General features: G+C 36.4%; 1 protein-coding gene across 6 annotated transcripts in view; it reads right to left on the bottom strand.

Moving 5' to 3' along the window:
- The window catches only part of Lpp (LIM domain containing preferred translocation partner in lipoma), a 694,821-nt gene that overhangs the window by 353,683 nt on the left and 319,971 nt on the right, over positions 1 to 21,167 (bottom strand). For all 6 annotated transcript variants that reach the window (XM_070029814.1, XM_070029810.1, XM_070029813.1 and 3 more), the window contains one exon: positions 3,564 to 3,686. In XM_070029814.1, coding sequence (XP_069885915.1) covers positions 3,564 to 3,686 — 123 coding nt within the window. The remainder of the gene's footprint in view (positions 1 to 3,563; positions 3,687 to 21,167) is intronic.

The following is a 21,167-nucleotide window of genomic DNA, read 5'->3' as shown; positions in this document are numbered from 1 at the left end:
CTCCTAGCCTACTTTAGGTAATCAAGTGAATCACCAGGTTTTGAAATTGAAATTTGCTTTGCTCAAAACTGGAAACATCAAAGTTGAGCATTAGTAGTCTACATTTCTAGGATTTTTCAAGTACATTTTAATTACAACACAACATAGTTTACTGCATGCATCACCTTCCTGGCACATATTTTTAATATTTAGTGTGTGATTATTGTTCTCACAGCATATAATTATATTAACCAATAAACACTAACGCATCTAATTCAGTTCCACTAGAGTGAGGATAATTCAGAAGGGTGAGCTGTATCTACTAATTAACTCTTGCTTTCCTAAACTAGGATAATTTAAAGGAATAGAATGGATCATCCTTTTTATTCTGACTAAAACAAGCACATTAGAAATAGATTTAACTATAATGATGAATTTATTTTACCCCAGGGTGATCATAATTATTTCTTAAACCTTTGGAATGTTTTCTCTTTTGTAGTAATGGAACATTGTCATTCATATGACAAGTGTCCATGGTAAAACATTAGAAAATTAAATTAGATTGGCATCCCTAATCTGGTTTCAGCACTGAAACAAAGAAAACATCTGAGGGGCTAGGAAAGTGGCTCAGTGGTAGAGTGCTTGCCTTGCATGCATGAGGCCCTAGGTTCGATTCCCTAGCACCACATAAGCAAAAAGAAAAAAGCCGGAAGTGGAGCTGTAGCTTAAGTGGTAGAGCTCTAGCCTTGAGCTAAAGAGCTGAGAGACAGCGCCCAGGCCCAGAGTTCAGGCCCCACGACCAGACTCCCCCCCCCCAAAAAAAAGAAAAAAAAGTAAACATCTGAATTCAAAGTCCAGTCAAGCTGACATAACAGTCTCATGGTCAAAGATAAGCCTTAAGATTCCAGTCCATGAAAAAAAAAAAAAAAAAGCACACATTTTATTTTAGGGTTGTGATATCTCTAGGCTGCTCAAATGTGAATAGATGTGGAAGTGCATCATAGCAGTACATCTTACTGCTATGCAAGTACCAGTGATGCTGAGTCCACGAACACAGGAAGAACACTCAAGCAATACGTTGATGTTGAATAAACCCATTAAAACATAGTGAGTTAGGAGAGGCATGTGCAGACATAGCCTTAAAAAATGAAGGCTACATTAAGTGAAAACCTTACAGCATAATCTTCTCCCATATATATATTAGGTAGTAAGCCTTTATGAAAGAAAAATAAATAAATAAAATAGGAAAAGTCCGGGTTTAGTGAAACACACATATAATCTTAGCAGGATTGTGACTATACAGCAAGTTCTATGTCTTAATATGTGTCTTAGTCCCAGGGCAGAGTCAGTGGTGTTGCTGTCCTAACAAATTAATCTAAAGGTGTTTGATTGGAAGGAATTATAAAACTGACAGACATCAGATAGTGAAGTAAGAATTCTACTTGAAGAGTAGTTCTTGAACTTGAGCAAATCCTGCATCTTTGAAAAATAGGCTTTGTTTCTTAAGTTTCTATGCAGAATGAATTTGAACTTTCCTCTCCTTGAGAATGTTCAAAAACTCTCCATTATCTATAAAGGAGAGACTGTCATCCAAACTTGTCCACATTTGTTAGTAGGAAACCATCCATTCCCAGAGTCACTCTAGGCCTTGATCATTTTCCTTTGTGTCTTCAGATGCTTCTAGTTCTCTTGTAGTTCTCTGAACCATCCACTGTTCTACCCAAGTCCCAGGCTTTTCCCTAATCTCTATTATTTTTATTTTTATTTTTTTTTGTCGGACATGGGGCTTGAATTTTGGGCCTGGGTGCTTTCCCTCAGCAATTCAGCTCCAGGCTAGCACTCTACCACTTGAGTCACAGCACCACTTCTGGCTTTCTGGTGGTTAATTGGAGATAAGAGTCTCACAGACTTTCCTGCCCAGCTGGCTTTGAACTGAGTTCCTCAGATCTCAGCCTTCTGAGTAGCTAGAATTACAGAAGTGAGCCACTGGCACCTGGTGCCACTCCCCATTTTTGTGACAATTCCATCCAACCTTCTCATTGTGTTTATAAGTCTTCTCACAAGAATTTTTCGATTGACAATAAAAAAGAATTTTTCGATTTTCCGACTGTGAAGAATATATTATACATATTCCTTATGCTTTGGCCCAATCAGCCATAGATTAGATTTTACACCCTGGATGATATTGGAAGACAATCCCTGAGTCCTGTAAGTATCGTGTCAGTCATCTTTCAGTTCTCTGCAAAAACCCTATGCCTGCTACATATTAACAACTCAGAGCATGTATACTGGAACAAAGTACATTTTTACTGTTTAACCAAGAGCAGAAAGAAGGCTAAGGGAGAACTAATCTCTAGTATTTTTTACAAGGTACATAGCAAAGCAGCCTATCCCATATATGTATAGTACAGGAAACAAAGGTATGTCTAAACCAGAAAATACTACAACCTATGTACAGCTTAGTAGTGGAGTGGAATGACTGAAAACAGAGAAGCACCACTGCTATTTAATTTATAAAAGGCACCACTGTTAATAAAGCAGCAGCTGCTCAAAAACTTGAGTAGTATTCTGAGCAACAAGTGCAATGTCACCTAGTCAAGCAGACATCACTTAAAACAATGATGAAAGTACTTGTCCAGTCATTTGCATCTAAAGCTCTGATGGCTGTCTCGTAAGGATGCAGAAACTGAAATAGATTTGCCAGAAAGATAAGGGATAATGACTTGCAGTGGACTATCGGCTACTGACATGCTATTTGCTAAGCTCCCAAGTAAACCAAAACATTGAGAAGACAACTGTTAAACTTGCACCATTTGCACTTAGAAAGAAACCAGAATAATTGCTGTCACTTAATTCTGTTGAATTTGGGGAGAAATTGCCACATTTGAACTTCTGGTGCAAGGGTAAATGATTCACAGTGCTCATAAAAAAACAAACTAACACTAAATGTAGTCATTCTCGTCAATGTAGGAATACTACTGTTAAAGGAGTCTCAGAAAGGGAAATAGCTTTAAAGAAAAAAATACATCACTAATTACCTTTTAAAATTACTCATAGCAACATTGATCAAGACATATTTTACTCATAAATTGATGTGTTGAATTGAAACCCCTTTGTACAGCTACTCAAAGATGATAAAAATTAAACGGATATATACAAATATATACATAAAATGACATCAACAAGATGAAAACCACTTAATACACAACACAAAAGATATAATTATGCTAAGTCATATTTGAGGGGTGCATATTACATAACTAAATATCCATACAGACCAAGACAGAGAGAAGGGCAATGAAAAAAGAACTAAGCTTTTAATACCAGTGTGTGTGTGTGTGTGTGTGTGTGTGTGTGCATAACAATATTATATCATTAAGGAAAATACTGATAAAAATTGATGTCAGAAGTTTTAAGTAGAGCATACTGGCTGAAACTAAGGAAAAAGAGTTTAGACCACTGACTCTAAGATCAAGATCAAGGAGTGAAAGAGCTCTGAGAAGCAGCTTGATCATCCCAGTGGAGTGCAGCATCTGTTGTGGCTATTTGTGGCTGACCACCTGGACAGAAAGTGTAGCACTAACCTGTTGGGGGCGAGGTTTGTAGGGGGAGCTGCATTCCAGGTCAGCTAAGATACTGGTCAAGGAGTCAATCTCAGCATCCAAGCTAGAGCGTCTCTCCTCCAGGGTCTTGCCTCCTGGATTTCCCTGCAAAAACAATACAGATTAGACTAAACTTCCAGGGAGGTGGGGTAAGGGAGTGGGTAATGCAAACCTGCAATCCTAGCTACTCAGAAGGGAAGATCTTAGGCTAACAGTTGGAAGCTAGCCAAAGTAAAAAATAGTCCCTGAGACTCATATCTCCAATTAACCACCAAAAAGCCCAAAATGGCCCAAAGTGGATTCATGGCTCAAGTGGTAAAGCACCAGACTTGAGTTAAAAAGCTAAGAGGCAGTAACCAGGCCTTGATTACATGTCCAGTACTAGCATGCATCCACAAGTGTGCATGCACGGACATACATACACACATACATACACACACACACACACATTAAAAACAATTTCCACTAATAGCATTGAGAGTTCCACTTTATTATGTAATAGTGTGGTTTATTCCATGATTTCCTGGAGATCATTTAAGTTTTAATTAAAACTCAATCATTTGACAGATAAAAAATATGAAGTGCTTTTTCTTAGGTCATATATTAATTTAAGCAGTTGATGAACTTACAATAAAATTAATAAATGTCCTCATACCTGCACTTAGCCTGATGAAAAGAACTGGGGAAGATATCACAGGCCCTTTGCATTTAGAAACCACTGCATGAAGTGATGATATTTTATTGGAGCAAGAACAATCAAGAAAGGGAAATTAGGATTGTAGAATAAAGACAAATTGGCATTTGAAGTCGTGAAAGTCTGAAAATCTGAAGTCAATGGTATGTACATGCCAGAGACAAATGTCATGCCAACCAATGCTGTAAACTATCAACCAAAAAGAGACCACTCAGGGCTCTGGCCATGGGCTACTGAGGAAACAGGCACAGTAAATGCTGATGATAAAGTTAGGGACCATTGGATTTCATATTTCAATAGCCTCTATTTTCTAAACTTGGAATCAATAATATTGCCATTGGGCACTTCTAGGAATTGTTAGAAGGTTTGGGAAAAACAAGCCTAAAGTCCAAATAGGGATACATATAAAATGAGGTGACTTGATGATTTGAAATCAGGGTAAGGTAAAAATAATCCCTACACTGATGATGCCATAATTAATTATCTATGTGCTATTCAAAAGTCTCTTAAGACCCCAACGAGAAACCAAGTCCCAACTGGAATGAAATAATGGATAATTACTATACTATAATCAAATCCACTGAATTTTTCTCAGGAAGACAGCTATAGAATAGTGTCCAGTGTCTGCAAACATTTATCTTACTCTAACAAGATAAAGTACCAGTAGTAATAACAAAAACATCATTAATATATTATTTCCATAAGCCAGTATAAAGTCTCACAAACTCTGAAGTAAATTTGTCCTTGGTGTGAATATGGGGCATCAGGCATGATGCATTCATGAGCATTGCCTGTAGAGATCACCAGTGCTCTTTTTTCCAAGTATTTTACTTACTCAGCCACCTTCTTGGACTCTTAAAACTTACTTAAATCTCTGGGTTAAAGCATCTTAATGGAATCTGGCACATTGGTTAATCTCTTGTGAAATCAGTCAGTGTGAGATAATACTTCCTGGACATTACCTATGTTTGATACATTGATAACATCAGACATCATCTCTGAAATTGAGGACCAGTCCACCTGGAGCCAAATCTAGATTGCTATTTGGCCTCTCTAGGCAATTTGGTATCCTTGTTTGAAAGCTTTTTTAAAAAACATGGATACTTTTATCACCTTAAGTAAAGCATCTTTCACATGATTTTCTCACTCTAGATATATTGTTTTGGACCCTCTCTGCCATGCTATGCCCTGTGTGTGTGTGTGTGTGTGTGTGTGTGTGTGTGTGTGTGTGTGTGTGTGTGTGTGTGTGTATGTCAATAAAATAACACAGAATGGCTTTGCCACAGACTCAGACAGCAATCTTTTTCTTATCAACATCCTCTCAGTAAAAGAAGCTCAAGGTACAACTAGAATAAGTGAGTGCTTTCATAAATTGTTTTAACATGGAAGCCCAAAGGGTTCCCTACGAATGTACACACACACACACACACACACACACACACACACACACACATTATATATATACATCTATTAGGTTAGGTAGCACAAACTTCAGGACTGTGTTTGTGAAACTGAAGTGTTTTCCTCAATTTCCTTGCATCAGCCTAAAATGGAACACTATTTGTGTTTCTCTGACTCCAAGTTTCCAGTGTGACTAAACTGTTAGGCTGTGGGTCTCTGTCATACTATTGAATGTTAGGTGGTAATCATTCCATAAGAGGAGATTTCACTTTCACCCCAAAGGGCACTAATACAATAAATTGAAGCTAGAAGGGGAAAGTTCCTTGCAACATTTAAAATGTATGTGAATACTTTGAGGAATGAGACTTGGCCCCATGTGAAAAAGCATGACACTATTGTTGTGGAAGGCAACTGAGAATAATGTAAACTTGATTTTCTTGTGTGTAGACATAAAATATTACCATCAATATGAATTTAATACTCATGGACATCACAGTATTTCTGGCAATGATGGTGAAATGCAAACTCACTAAATTCTTCCCTGGGCCATAGTTTCTTCATCTGTAAAATGAAGAGAACATCATCTCCCCTACACCTACACTAGAGTGCTGTTCCAAGATTCAGATAAGAAAATGGATGGGAAAATACTTTGTAAATCGTAAAGGGTTATAATTATGGTGATTTTCATAAATAGCATTAATTATACCAACCAGTAACTATAAATTAATAGGAATAATATAGCTATTGTTAATTATTCTTCTCCTTGAGGTAAGCATCATTCATTAAGTGTTCCCTGAGGGTATCAGCAAAGAGAGGGTATATAATCAGGTCTGCAACATCAGTACTTTACTATAGCTGAAAGTACACCAACTGCCCATGCCCTAAGTCACTGAGATAGCTAACCGCAGAGACGCCAAAGTCACAGAATTACCCTGAGCTATACAATGAAACAAGTAATTATGATGCAAAAACAGCCCAAGCTTGTAAGATTTCACCTGGTTCCCAGCCTCCTTATTCCCTTTCCCTCGAAATTGGGATGCTTCCACCCTATCAGTTATTTAGATTAGAATGATGCAATTTAAACACATTCTCACCTAATGATAGAGGATTTTCCACAACCCCCCCCCACCTTACCTGACCTGATAATTTTGCTTCTACATTTTAATCACCATTATGAATAAGAATAGGACACTTTCTCATTTCTCTTTTCTTTTTGAAATAGCTGAAATCCTTCCCAAATTCCTACTACATACCCTCCATGCCCTCTCAGTGCCTTTGCATTTATGAACTATCATCCTCTAGCCAGCCAAGGGATTCCTACAGATTTACCAAAATCACTATCACTGTGTATGAGGGTTAAATGACACACAGGAAGCCAAATAACAATTCAGAATAGTCTTCTGCCTCTTTGTCTAATGTTTGTTCCAGATAGCACATGAACTCTAATAAAGTAGTCATTGTGGTAGTAACAATTCCCACACTCTTCAGCCCTAACTACAAAGATTCCATTATCTAAGTGAGGACTGAATCAAAAACAACACCTAGGACAAATCTTGTATGCAGGTTATTTATTTTGGGAAATCAGTGCCAAGAAGTAGCACTCAGAGAGAACAGAACAAGTTAGGTAGAAGAGAAAAAGAAGTCAATCAAAAGGTTCTACTCTAAGCACATCAGCAATGTGGGCAACTAAGGCTCAACCACCTTGGAGCCCCCTGAAAAGTCCTCTAAAACATTCCTCAGATTTTCTTACTTAAGAGATAGAAAAGAATATTTAATCTTTGACTAGTTTCCTACTGCCTTAAACTTGCCCATGTTTGATCCTAAAGGTAGAATGGTGGCAAAGAATGCTCAGGACAGAAAGTGATTGTAATGCATTTCAGCTGAAAATAGGTCATGTGTGTGAAGAGATGGCTGCTGTAGCAATGGCTGACACATAAAAATGAAAGAAGAGGAGAGCTCAGATGCAAAAGTTGCTTAATGCATTACAGGTTCATATCTAAAATCCATAGCTACTTGTCCTTACTCCCTGAGTCTCCCAGCTCAGAATTGATAAGTAGTCATTTGCAAGGCTTATGGATGAGCTTTGTTTAGAGTATTTTCTCTTTCTTGTCCTACTGTACTGTGGAGTGAGCACTTAATGGTGTGTAAACAAAGCAACAGAAATGTAAACTATGACTTACTATAGAAATACCTTTTATTTTCCTTCTCTCAACATTGGTACTGACATGTCTGTACTAACATCAAAGCCAATGAGAACAGATTTGAAATTAGTTGCTCTTCTGCCATTCAAAAAAAAAGAAAGAAAGAAAGAAACGATGTGGTCAAGGTGAGAAGAAAGATGTGGTCAAGGAAAGAGGAAGGGTCTGACAAAGAGCAGCTAAGATATATACACAGTAAGGAACTCAGGCAGTAGAGAGTGAATGATGGTCAGCAGCCCCACCCTCTGTAGTGAGATGTAAGTCTATGGAACATCACAGAAACAAGATTTTTAAGTCTACGCTTAACTGCATGAGATTTGGTGGAATAAGATACTTGAAACCATTTTCTGTGATTTTTGATGTTCCACTCTGCTAGACAGGGTGTGAAAGTGATTTAAAAAAATAGCTGGAAGAACATCTGAGTCCCTATATTCTTCTCACTCAGTGCAAGATTCAATGTTCTGTTTGCTTTCTCCACTTTCCAGTACACTAGAGACATGTCTAGGTGGGATGAATGCTGAGGCCATGGACTAGAGGACAAGACAGTGAACATGTAAATCTGCTAGGCCAAGAGGCTGAAAATTCCCTGTAGCCACCAACAGATTACATTAAACAAAAAATGGCAGCTTCTGGAATTACTACAGTGGTTGTTCTGATGGAAGTTTGTATTCTCCTCTGTGAGTGGTACTGGAGATTGAGCCTCCAAGAGAATGTTATTCACTAAAAAGCCAATTAAATAAACTTGGCCGAGATATCCATTGAAATAGGAGCACAGATCACAAGAAACATGAAACCATTGCACCAATGAGATGTACAAGTCATTATGTCGAAAATGAACTTTACAACTTTGGTGGGGGAGAGGAGGATTGGGTGAGGGGGTGGGTGGAAGATGGGAAGGGATGGGAAGGGGAAACAAAGGAGGAGGATACAATGCTTGATAAGAAATGTACTCATTATCTTGCCCATGTAAATGTAACCCCTCTGTACAGTATTTTCACAATAAAAAAAAGGACAAAAAGGGGGAAAAAGAAGCATGAAAAAAACAATATGACACTTCCAAATGCCCACCATTTTTCTTGAATTGAATCAAATATATTGAAATGACTGAAATTCCAAAGAAAATTTAATGATAAAATACTTTAAAGAAGATTAAAACTAACAGCTGTGTACAGGAAGTTAATCCAAGACCTAAATATTAACAATCTGGATGAGATATTCAACAAGGATACTGAGATGCTGAAAAAATAACTAACAGAAGGTTTAGGGGAGAAAACTCAATAAATGAAAATATTTTTTTAAAAAAGAGTAGAAAGCATCATCATTAGAATAGATCAATAAAAAGAAAGACTGAGAGACCAAAGAAAAAGTCAAGGAAATATAAAGACAAATAAATGTATAAAGATGTGTAACTATAATTCTTTAAAACTCTAGGACAAAATAAAAAGACCACATCTAAGATACCATGAAGTAGATTAAAGGACTGAGATACAATTTAAAACATAGAAAACCTATTCATAAAATTATACCAGAAATTTCCTAAGTCTCAGGAAAGATGTGGATATCTAAATATAAAAGGTATACAGAACTCCAAATATATATGACCAGATAAGATCTTCTCTATATTACATAATAGACAAAATGCTGAGTACAATTCAAAGGAAGACTATTGTAACCTTCAAAAAAACAATACAAAGTTACTTACAGAGGCAAGCCCATGACAATCAGAAGTTTGAACAGAAATTTTAAAAACCAGAAATGCATAAAATGATTCATTTCAATCTCTGAAAGCAGTATCTACCAATCACACCTAGCATATCCAGCAAATTTAGCCATCAAAACATAAAGAAGTAAAAATTGATAAGCACTTCATAAAGCAATTCAATACTAGTGGAACCAGCATTACAGTTACTAATTAAAGGAATTCTACGCAAAGATGACTAAGAAAGTCATACATCCATATCAAGGAATGTAATACAATGCATAAAGAGAATCATAGAAAAATCTCATAAACAATGTTCAACATCTCTAATCTGAAAAATAACCGGTAAAAGTCAGGGCTGAAGGCATGATTCAGTAATAAGAGTATGACTTAGGAAGTGTGTAGGACTTCAATTCAAACCCCAGTACTGTCAAATGAAAATATTTCACCAGTGATCCTAGTAATCTTTCCACTCAAAATTCAGTCAAAGATTGGAGTGACATGTTGTTTAGTTCTTTAATTTAGAATAAGCTCCTAGTTTCTGTTCTTCAGGTAAGATACCTCAATGAAAGTTCAATGGTGTGGATGTATCTAACAAGCATATTCAGATCAGCCATGTTTGACAGAAATTTTAACACATATGATGTATTCCCTTTCCATCTCATCACAACAGAAAGCTGCTGAGGTCAGCTGCCTGAGAATCCATAATGCCAGCTTTGATGACTTGATTAAGAAAGCATCCACCAGATTTCACCATCAACAACAACTACAAAGTGAGATGTTCTATAAGACACTAAATCCTCTGTCAGGTGGTACTTTGAAACTGTTAAGAACCTCCTTAATCTGTTCATTATTAAGACCATTTCATTCACTATTTTAGCACCCATGAATAACCTTTGTGTGGCCTGATAATGGATATAGTGATTGTGAAATGCTGAGACCAATCATTATTTGTTACCATAAACAAAGGGGCCTTGTTTTACAGAAATATAATTTATTTCTAAGTACACACTTTAGCATAAAGCAGCGAAGCAGGACTGACGACAAAGTGCTATGAAAAACATCAGGAGCCTAATGATTATTGGACTACAACAGTTAGAAATGGAAGGCCTTGTTCAAAGTACTAAGGAAACACAGGACCAAGGACTAGTCAATTAAGAATCAGTCCTACTGCAGGAAGTTTATATTCTACAATTAGCTCATATTCAGTATCACACTGAGAATGTCCCTGAGACTGATTGACCTAATCTTTAGGCACTTCCAGTATCTAATATAACATGCTGACACTTCATACATGAAGGGTTTTATGAGGCAAGGTTTGCAAGATACTACTTAATAATATATCTAAGAAACAATTTAAATGTACTAAAATGGTGGTTTGAGAACCATGCCCCTTGGAACTCAAGAAAACTTAAATCTGACCCTGTGTGGACCAGTAAGGGGCTCCCAGACCTTAACTAAGGTGAGACATCTCTCTGTGTTTCATTAGAAAAAGAAAAGCTTTGCCAATAGCTTAGGAATATAAAACTAACTCAACTTGGGAAAACTAAGAAGCTAGCAAAGTAAAACAGTGTATTGTTTGATATATAATTTTTAATTTATTCTCAATGATACGTATTAAGTTTAATACAGAATTATTTTCACCACACTGTAATCAGTAAGGTTTATTATTCCCCTATATCAAATATCAGTGAAAAAAAGATTATGATGACAAAAATAATTTAAAAAAAGTGTAACTCATTTAAGATTTTAAAGTTATTTCACATTAGTTATAGGGGGAAGTATTTCACTGTTACATTTCCACACATGTTTACAATGTCTTCCAATCAATTTCATTTCCTCTAATATCTCCTTTGCCCCACCTTGAAAAAGTGCATTTCTCATAAACAATAAAACTAAGTACATATCTAATTTATTTATTCCTAAGTAAATATACATATATATGTATATATACATTTTACATATACATTATATATAGATATATAATCTATATTTGATGAAGCTAAGGACTCAATCAATAATTTTCTTTTTATTAGTTCCTTAAAGCTTCTCTAACACATAGTGTCAAAAGGACTGTAGAGTCAGACTACAGACTTAGTACTTTGATCTAATATTTGCTAGCTTTGTGACCTAAACAACTTACCTAAGCTCTCTGCCTGCCTCATGTAGCTTCTGAAAGAATTAAATAAAATTCATCCATGTCAATGTTGGTCACATAGTAAATATCTAGTCTTTGTTATGTATATAATTTTTATTTTTACCATAGTAATAACCATGTATACTTTGAAGGCAGTCAATTGAGTAACCTTTAAAAGCATTAGATCTAAAGTAAAAATCAGCTGCTGAGGACCTCAATAGATGGACTGTCTAAGCATGTTAATATTCACAACAGTACCAAGAATTAACCATGAAGAACATAATCCTACTTGTATAATAAATTACACAAAAGCACATTCAGTGTTCCACTTTCTGCTCGATCCTCCCTTTCTGAGTTGTATGGGGTATGGAGTATGGGGTAAGGAGCAAGAAATTTTATTTCTGTCAAGTTTCAGGTGACTAGAGGGTGTTGTACTGGTCTCAGGACCATATTTTGAGAATAACTACCGAAGCAGATTGATAATCTACTATAATTTTATATTAAAAGCATATTATTTTATACCATGTCATTAGTGTTTCTATTTTCATATCATACTATAAAATGGTATATACTATGTATGAATTATAGTATTAATGATTCCACAAAAGTATAATAGATAATCCAAATAACAACTAACGTAGAATTAATAAAATGGAGATTGCAAAATTAATATTTAACATAATCCCAATGCTATATAATGATACAATCAACTTTGTTACACTGATTTGAATAATGTTGAGTTGAGATACACAATATTCAATGACAGCAATTCTAGCAAATATGGCTTGCTTCAAAGAAATATCTCTTGATCAAATGAGAACAAAAAAGATGGAATTTAATGGAAAAACTTTTATTGGGATATACCTTATTTTTCCATGCATGTAACTGAAATGTTTAACCTCCCCCAAACCTAGTTATTTCATCAAATGTTCCCTCTGAGTCAGGTCATTACCAGTAACACTAGATTTGGTAATTTACCTGTTCTTTGTCTAATTCTCTACAACATTACTGTTTTTGATCTGCCTCATACTTCTCTAACTAGTGTGTAGTCTAAAGAAGGAAAGCTCTTTTTCAGAGAGTTCAGAGTAGTGGCTAACTTTACATGCACTTAGATTGTTTGTAAGATCATGTGAAGGACTTAGCAAATTGGAAAAGAAAATCCTCCTCCTCTAAGAAGTTTTCTATGCAAAGACTCACAGAAATATATTTACAATTTTGCATTGCATAAAAGGAGACCTAGACACAAATCTCCTTATCTAGTATCATCTATTTCACTTTAGGGCAGTGGGGAAAGATGGTTCAAAAAAGCCATGTTTGTAGGATTTATAATAGAGAATATGTCTTCACAAATTCAGTCAGAAGTAACAGATTGAAAAAAGAATGGCATTGAATGGAGAACACAAATAAGGTAACACCAGAAAACAAGTTTTCACAGTTCTGGAATATTAGAAGGAAAAAAAATCAACATTAAACCTAAATAGTGAGATTCGTAACTGCCTCCAACAATTTCTTTATGTAACTTTATCCTTCTCAGTCCAAATGAACTCACTGAAAGTTGATAATACTTGGCCAACGCACTGACCCTGCTGTGTAAGATCCATATTCTGGATCTTTTGACCTCATTTCTGAACACTGCAGTTCACAGAACCAAGGCTGGGCATCAACCACAGGTCCATAAGCAGGAATTGAACCTAACCTTTAGCCTGTGACATAAAGATGAAATAGGAATACAGATACCTTATAAATCTCTAAGAAACATGCAACAAAACTGTCACAAGGATGAGCTACGGCCATGAAAAACCAAAAGGATGATTTGCAAGGTTAATTATTAACAATCAGAACATAGGTGGAAATGGACAGCTTATTGTGGAGAGAGTAAAATAATGGGCATATAAATAATAGAGAAGCAGAGAAACCACAGGGAGGAAAAGATGGAGAAGCCAGGAGAAGGAAAACAGGTAATGTGAGGGGAGAAAGATGGCAAGAGTTTAGTAACAGTTCTGCCCCAGACACGGTGTCAGTTATATTCATTTGCTCCTTAAGATAAACTATTCAGAGGTGCTCAAAGGGTGTCTTAACCAAAGCTATAAGCACATGGACCATTTGCTCACAGAGATGACAATAGTAAGTGAAGTCTACCTCTGACCCTCAGACAGCCACTTTTGCCTTCTAGAGCTCAACTATTACTTTTGTACAATGAGGAGTGTAAACTTCCAAACCCTCTTTTAATTTTTAACCTCTAATAATGTATGAAAATGCAAAGATATTTTACAAGATGCATGTCAGTATCTTTGCTGTCCACTTTCAAACAGGTCAAACCCACCAAAGTTAGAACAATTCAGAGTTGTTGGCTAAGTGGTTAATAAGGAATGGTAGACACGTGGATAAAGTGTCTGGTATGAGACAATGTACAAATTAAAAAGCAAAAACAAGTTCTTGGGGAGTGAGGGTGCACAAATCTATACGTTCAGGACTCACGAGGCAGAAATATTATGAGTTCAGGCCAGATGGAGCTACATGGAGAGATGCTTTCAAAAATGAAAATGAAAAAAAATGTTTTTTAAATGAAATAAAGTCAGCAGCAAACAACAACAAAAACATAAAATCTGTACTTTTCATTATGTTTAACTATGTAACTCAGTGAATTATTTCTACTAAATTAAAACCTTTGGAATATAAATAAGGGCAATATGTATTCTTGAGGTGACTCTTACAATTTAAATACAGGTAAGATTGTATGAGAACAGCTATGAAATAATAAGAAAAATACCTGGGTTACAAATTCATCACTAAAATGAGAACTTAAACATAGCCATAGTGAACTACTACTTGACAGTAAAGTAAACACATAGTGAAATGATACAGAGAATTATTCTATTTGACATACATAAAAACAGAGTTTCTTTGAGTCAGGTATAAGTAGGTAAAACCTAGGCTTACATGCTCCAAGGCATTTCCCCCAGTTACTTCCACTGACACACTCCTATAAGAAAACTTGAGGGGCTGGGAAGGTGGCTCAATGGTAGAGTGCTTGCCTTGCATGCATGAGGCCCTGGGTTTAATTCCTCAGCACCATATAAGCAGAAAACGCCGGAAGTGGCCCTGTGGCTCAAATAGTAGAGTGCTCACCTAGCAAAAAAAAAAGAAAACTTGAAAATTTCAGGTGCAGACTGTATAGGCCAAGTATAGAAGAAGAAATGAGATGCCTGTGAATCATTCAAACATGTGGTGATAAATATATTTGGAATGTCTACAAAGATAACCATAAAATCATCTTATCTGACAAGCATCTTCTCAAGAACACTTGGAATAACACCTGTAACATGAAACAACAGAAATACTACACAGAAGTTTTAAAAAGAAGAGACAAATATACTTTGGTGATTTGCTAAGGAAACTTTCATTTGGGGGGAGGGCAAGAACATGCACAATTATTCTTTCAACCTCTGAATTAAATAGGCTTACTTGTAAGTTTCTGATCCCTACTATAGGAGACAATAAAAAAGTAAAACATAACAGAGAATTTTGCTAGTGATTGTACTTTAAAATTTCATAGAAGATTGCTTTCTTCTGTTGCATTTTGATAACACAGATCCAATGAGTTGGAACATGAGAAGTTTTGTTTGTATTTGCTTATTGAGAGGAGTGCAATAAAATTTAAAATGTTTAGATAGTTGGAAGTTGGATGTTCATTTTATATATGTTCATTCTTTCTCTCTATATATACACATAATATATATATATACACATATATAATTCTCAACCTTGTTTTTTAATCTTTTCAATGACCTCTCAAAATATCATTAAAATTTTTTAAAAGGTTTCAGTCCCATGTTAATTATTCCCTTATTATGTAGCCAGAGCTATAAAATAAAACAAAGATGTCATTAAAATGTACAGAAGCTGAGAAATTCCCGTAACTACATATGGTACTGAGTGCACCGGCTAAGCACCATTGATCAGTATGTGCGGACAGAGAAAGTCTAGTAAATGGATTAGACATGATCAGTATAGAAAAAGGAAAGCAGATTCATGAAAATAGACGGTGTACTTAAGTTTTTCTTTAAAGATAGTAAAAAGAGACAATTTAGCTTGTCCAAGATAATAGTTCAATGAAGATGATGAAACACTACATCTGACATGGTAAACATACATCCCTGAAGTCAGGCATCACTTCAACAGATCATCTAGGAGGCTAATGAGATAGGAAAGTTACTACTCTCCTTCCTTGGGAAGATAGGAGCACAGACATTGTTCACAGACTGCCAGCCTTACTTGTCAAACAAAATTAGGGAAAAAGGTCTCAGTCCTCAAGCTAGTTCACAAACCAATGCAAACACAGGAATTTCCGAAATGGGTATCAGTGACTTAGATTCATAGATTTCGCACACAGAAAATCCCTGCTACTCTCTACAATAAGATCCTATAAACCTATAAAAAGCCAAAACAAACAAACAAACAAAGGACCAGAAAGATGATTTGGTAATGGTTACAAACAAGTGATAAAGCCCTGCTGACAGAGTCCCAGATCAGTGCTTCTTAATCCTAGTCCTACCACTCAAAAATGGGTTGTTCGGTGCAAGATATTAGATATCTAATCTCTCCTAAGAAACTTACCAGTGAACTAATGTCAGAACATCATCAAATATTTAGAAATGTTGACCCAGAAATCTGACTCTGGTTGCCTACCCCTTGCAACCTCAGAACTTTTAGCAGTGAATAAGAAGGTACCTGTGTAAGAAAAAGTAGCAAAGTACTGACTACTTTCCGCCATAGTCAACAGGCTGACCCTGGGTGAATTGCTGTGTACTTCTAAACATCTCCATAGCACAGTCAGAGCTCTAGACTCAAACTCTCTGCTTCCAATGAAAAGTATAACCTTTTATTGCAATCTGTCTGACATTACAAGTTTATTTTTTCTTCATTTTGGTTTTGTTGTAGATTTGTTTCCCTTGTACCCACTTGCTGGAACAGGATTACTCTGTTTCTATTTAGTGTACGCATTATTTTGACAGTTGAAAATAAGAAGCTCAGAATTAGACAGTAACAAAATATAATTTGAAATACTCGTTTCTAAAATAGTCACTGATAACAATTTTGTAGAAGAGGCAACACATTGTTTTGAGAGTCATTAGTTGATTAGTGAAAATGGAAGAAAAGAGGTGACAGTAGCTAGATTCAAACAAGAAGCTAGAAGATTTAAAAAAAACCTCAAAATATATACATTGTCTTCTCACAAAGGCTTAAGTTGGAAAAGATACAGGTGATATTGTCTAAAATGGCAGAAATCATATTTTCTAACCAGAAAAGCTCATCAATTGTCTAATGAGCATCCTAAATATGATCGGCATTTTCTCATGGCCAAACTTCTTGCTACAAGCCAGTTCTGTGAAACTTCTTTCCAGCAAGTGTCAGTTATCTGCTCCATGGAACCCAGCCCGGGTCACTTACCACTGGTAATAAGGGAGGAGAAAAATGCATACAGGTCCCTCTGTACTGCCACTGCCAACATAGAAGTACTTAGATTTAAAAAGAACCTTCACTGGGCGCCAGTGGTGGTTCACGCCTGCAACCTTTGCCACTAAGGTGGCTGAGATATAAGGATTGGGGTTCAATCCCCATCTGGACAGGAAACTCTCTGAGACTCTTATCTCTAGTTAACCGGCAAAAAGCTAGAAGTGGTTCATGTGGCAAAGCACCAGTCTTGAGTCAAAAAGCTAAGGGACAGTATCCAGACCCTTATTTCAAGCCCCACTACTGGCATAATAAATAAATAAACAAATAACTCACTTTTCATTGAGTTCCTCATAGTTCTAGAGAGTTATAGACAGTACTATTCCTTCTGAACAAAAGTGCCTACCAAAGGTCAAAATGAAAAAGAAACCATTTTAAGGCTACTCAGGTTGGAAACAGAACTGGAATTTGGGATTCCAATATTTCTCTGCAAAGCATTTGTATTTTAACATTAAGCTCAAATGCAAAACAGGTTCTCTCTACAAGCATGAAGCTGAGATTATATGAGTCTATTAAGTTACCAAGAATTAGGTCACAGTTGTTACTGTAATTGAAAAGCCAAGCTACAATATTCTCTTTCAGCTTCTGCTTCCCCATTTAAGACAATTTTCATTCATATTTATCAATAGTCAGAATACAAAATAAATGATGAACAAGAGAGAAAGAATGTAGAAAAAAGAGAAGAAAGATGGCTAGATGGAAGCAGAGGGCATAAGGAAGGGAGAGAACAGGAGGAGAGGAGAGAGAGCAGGGAGTGAGGGAGAGAAGGAAGAAGAGACAGAGGGAGGGGGTAAGAAAGGAAAAGGGGAGGGTGATCAATAGTTCTCTGCTCTCTGCCTACAATTTCATGGCTAATGTATCAATAAATCACATTAGAGGGAAGAATATAGGTGGTAAGTATATGAAGTACGAGATAGTGAGAAAAAAACAGGAAGAAAAATCACAGAAGCCTGCATTGATGCACTGACCAATGAGAAGATCTTGGACAGAAAAAAATATTCAAGATATTTACCACAAGAGCAAAAGGATATCAGAGGAACCTTGGAATACTTTAAGCGCACTTGGCAACCCTGAGTGTTCTTTTAAGAAAGAGCAGAATAAGAGCAGACTTAAAAGGTCAGCTGTGATCAGATCATGCAGGTGTGCAGATCCTAGGTATATAAGGAGCTTGGCTCTGTTCCCAGGCACAGATATCTAGAGGATAAACACAGTCCCCATGACGAAAGAGAGTGGGCAGGGGTAATTGTATCTTGGAATTCAGTATTGATGTGGGAACAAGCACATGGCATGAATCACATATATTTTTGGTAATACACAGACAATTTACATTAGCACTCCTAACAGAAATTCCTATTTTTGTGACAAAGGTTGTCATTGATAAAAGTGAACACAGCACTATATCTGAACATTTTAATCACTCATCTTAATCGAGAAAGATCCCAATTCTACAATAAAACAAGAAACATATAATGCTTGCCTTAGACCGTAGGATTACAAGTTAACAGACAGCTATGAAAGACTTCTTTCACTACACGAGAAGCTGAAGCAAGTCTAAAGACATATAGAACGTGTCTTCATGTGTCTATTGGCCATTCTTCTTCTTCTTCAGAGAGGTCTCAGAGTATTTATCCCATTTACTAATTGGGTTGTTGTTTCTTTGATTATTTGTTTTTGGGAATTTAGGTTTTGGAGCTCTGAGTATATTGTAGATACGAGGCCCTTATCTGACGCATAGCTAGTAAAGATCTTCTCCCATTCTGTGGTTTTTCTAATATCTTCCTACCTATGTTCTTTGCGATACAGAAACTCTTTAGTTTGATGCGATACCATTAATCTGGTCTTCCTTTGATTTGTTGTGATTCTAGAAACTCAGTAGACACTATGTTGAAAATGAACTATACAACTTGGGTGGGGTAAGTCAGGAGGGGAAAAACTAGTAGAGAATGGGGGAGTGGGTGACATTGTTCAAAGGGAAATGTACTCATTACCTGACCAAAGTAACTATAACGTCTCTTAGTTTTAGTTATATCACGTTGGCAATAAAATTTTAAAAACTAAAAAAAAAAAGAAAGAAAGTCTAAAGACAGTGAGGAGTAATGTTGTCTCCAGTCTTGTTATTCTTATCTCATCGGAAAAATCCTTTCTCTACTCCAGAATTTTGTACAAGCTTCAGTTCAGGTTTTTGGTGACAACTGTTACCTTGTTCATAGACTATTCAGTGTCTAGTGATAATTACACATCCACTAGTTACACAAAAATACTAAGTGTGTAGTAAAGGAACAAGACACACCATAAGGAAACAGGAAAATCTTGAATTGACCATATTGCCTTTCCTTCCCACTTCTCCCATCTCATGACATATTCCACTTAAACGGATCTAGAAGGTCAATAGCCAACCTCAAACTTTTTCAGCGTCATACATCTTTCCATCTACGGTTCAAACTTAAAAGTGAAATCTAGACCCCAAGGAATTTAAATAAAAAAGGGGTTAAACAAGAATAATGTTTGACCGAGTCATATATTCTTAGTTTTAGTTACATCTGGTGAAATAGTAGTTCCCTGCCAACCCCACAGAGACATCTTGAAGACAGGTGAAGCAAGAGGTGAGTACATGTGTCCACTAAAATGCTAAGCAGGCATAAAGCCTTCTGCAAATAGTAACTAGTATTATGTTCTGTAAAAAACGATTATGGAATCATACCCAGTAAGTTCTAGAAGGCCCTCTAGATCAATAAAAGTCTTGGTCTCGGGGTAAGAATTGATTCTGGTGGCCGAAGACAAGTCCTAGTAAAAGGCATATCTTAGTTCTCGAAGGAAGTGAGTCTCCTCTGAGGATAGAAGAACCTCTGGTGCCCATTAAATGGGTATGTCTTTGGCACACTTCTCCATATTTACCAAATCAAACTTTGAGGAAAGGAGTAATAATCTATAATTAACAAGCTTTTCTTCCTCCAACAGTTCATTTCCACACTATTTTGAAATAATATACTGACCTAAAATTTGGTTTCCAGTTGCTAATCCAAGAACTAACAGTAAGTGGAACAATTTAATTAAAATCCTAGAACTCTGAACACTTTAAAGGAGAATTCTTTAATAAAATACTCTAACTCAATTACAAGAAATGGGAAACACTTTTTGTTCATTCAACTGTTATGTGTTTTCACCCACAGTGTCGGCAAAGCAAACAGTCTGCTTCACTTCTCATTTGTAGAAATGGCAATGAGGTTTACCATCTTAAAGGGGGTGCTGTGAGTTTCCACTTACAGGCATTTATAAAGTCTTATGAGGGTTCTGATAAACCAACTCTGAGTTGGCATTATACATCACACCCTGTTGGAGCTTAATACATATTCAATTAAAAACAATGACAACAATACAGCAATATCCACAAATTAGCATTAATTATAGTAATGCATTATTTTCGTTCAATGCGGCAATTGTATCTAGGCAGAGGCATTTGTCTGGAGACTGTATAGACCCTCTGGCTAATGAGAGACAATGTTTGCTCATTCTTGTCAAGATTTTCTCTAATAAACATGCACATCACTGTTGCCTCAGAATTGGGATTTTTCAGAAGACATCCCCATTCAACAAATATGAGAGCCAGGTGCACTGATGCATGCCTACTATTTCAGTCTTCAGGTGGCAGAGAAAGAAAGATCACTAGTTCCAGGACAGCCTGTGTTCCAAAGTAAGATATGTCTACTTCAACTACATAGCAAGACCCTGACACACACACACACACACACACACACACACACACACACACACACACACACACACACACACACACACACACACACACAGAGAGAGAGAGAGACAGAGAGAGAGAGACAGAGAGAGAGAGAGAGAGAGAGAGAGAGAGAGAGAGAGAGAGAGAGAGAGAGAGAGAGAGAGAGAGAGATGAGAAACAGAAATATTTGCCCTGAAGTAATTCAGAACA

This window comes from Dipodomys merriami, unplaced genomic scaffold, assembly GCF_024711535.1.
Source record: "Dipodomys merriami isolate MVZ:Mamm:240054 unplaced genomic scaffold, mDipMer1.0.p SCAF_2, whole genome shotgun sequence".
NCBI classification, from domain to species: Eukaryota; Metazoa; Chordata; class Mammalia; order Rodentia; family Heteromyidae; genus Dipodomys; species Dipodomys merriami.
The sequence above is the reverse complement of the archived record's forward strand: the minus strand, read 5'-3'. Positions and strand labels throughout refer to the sequence as shown.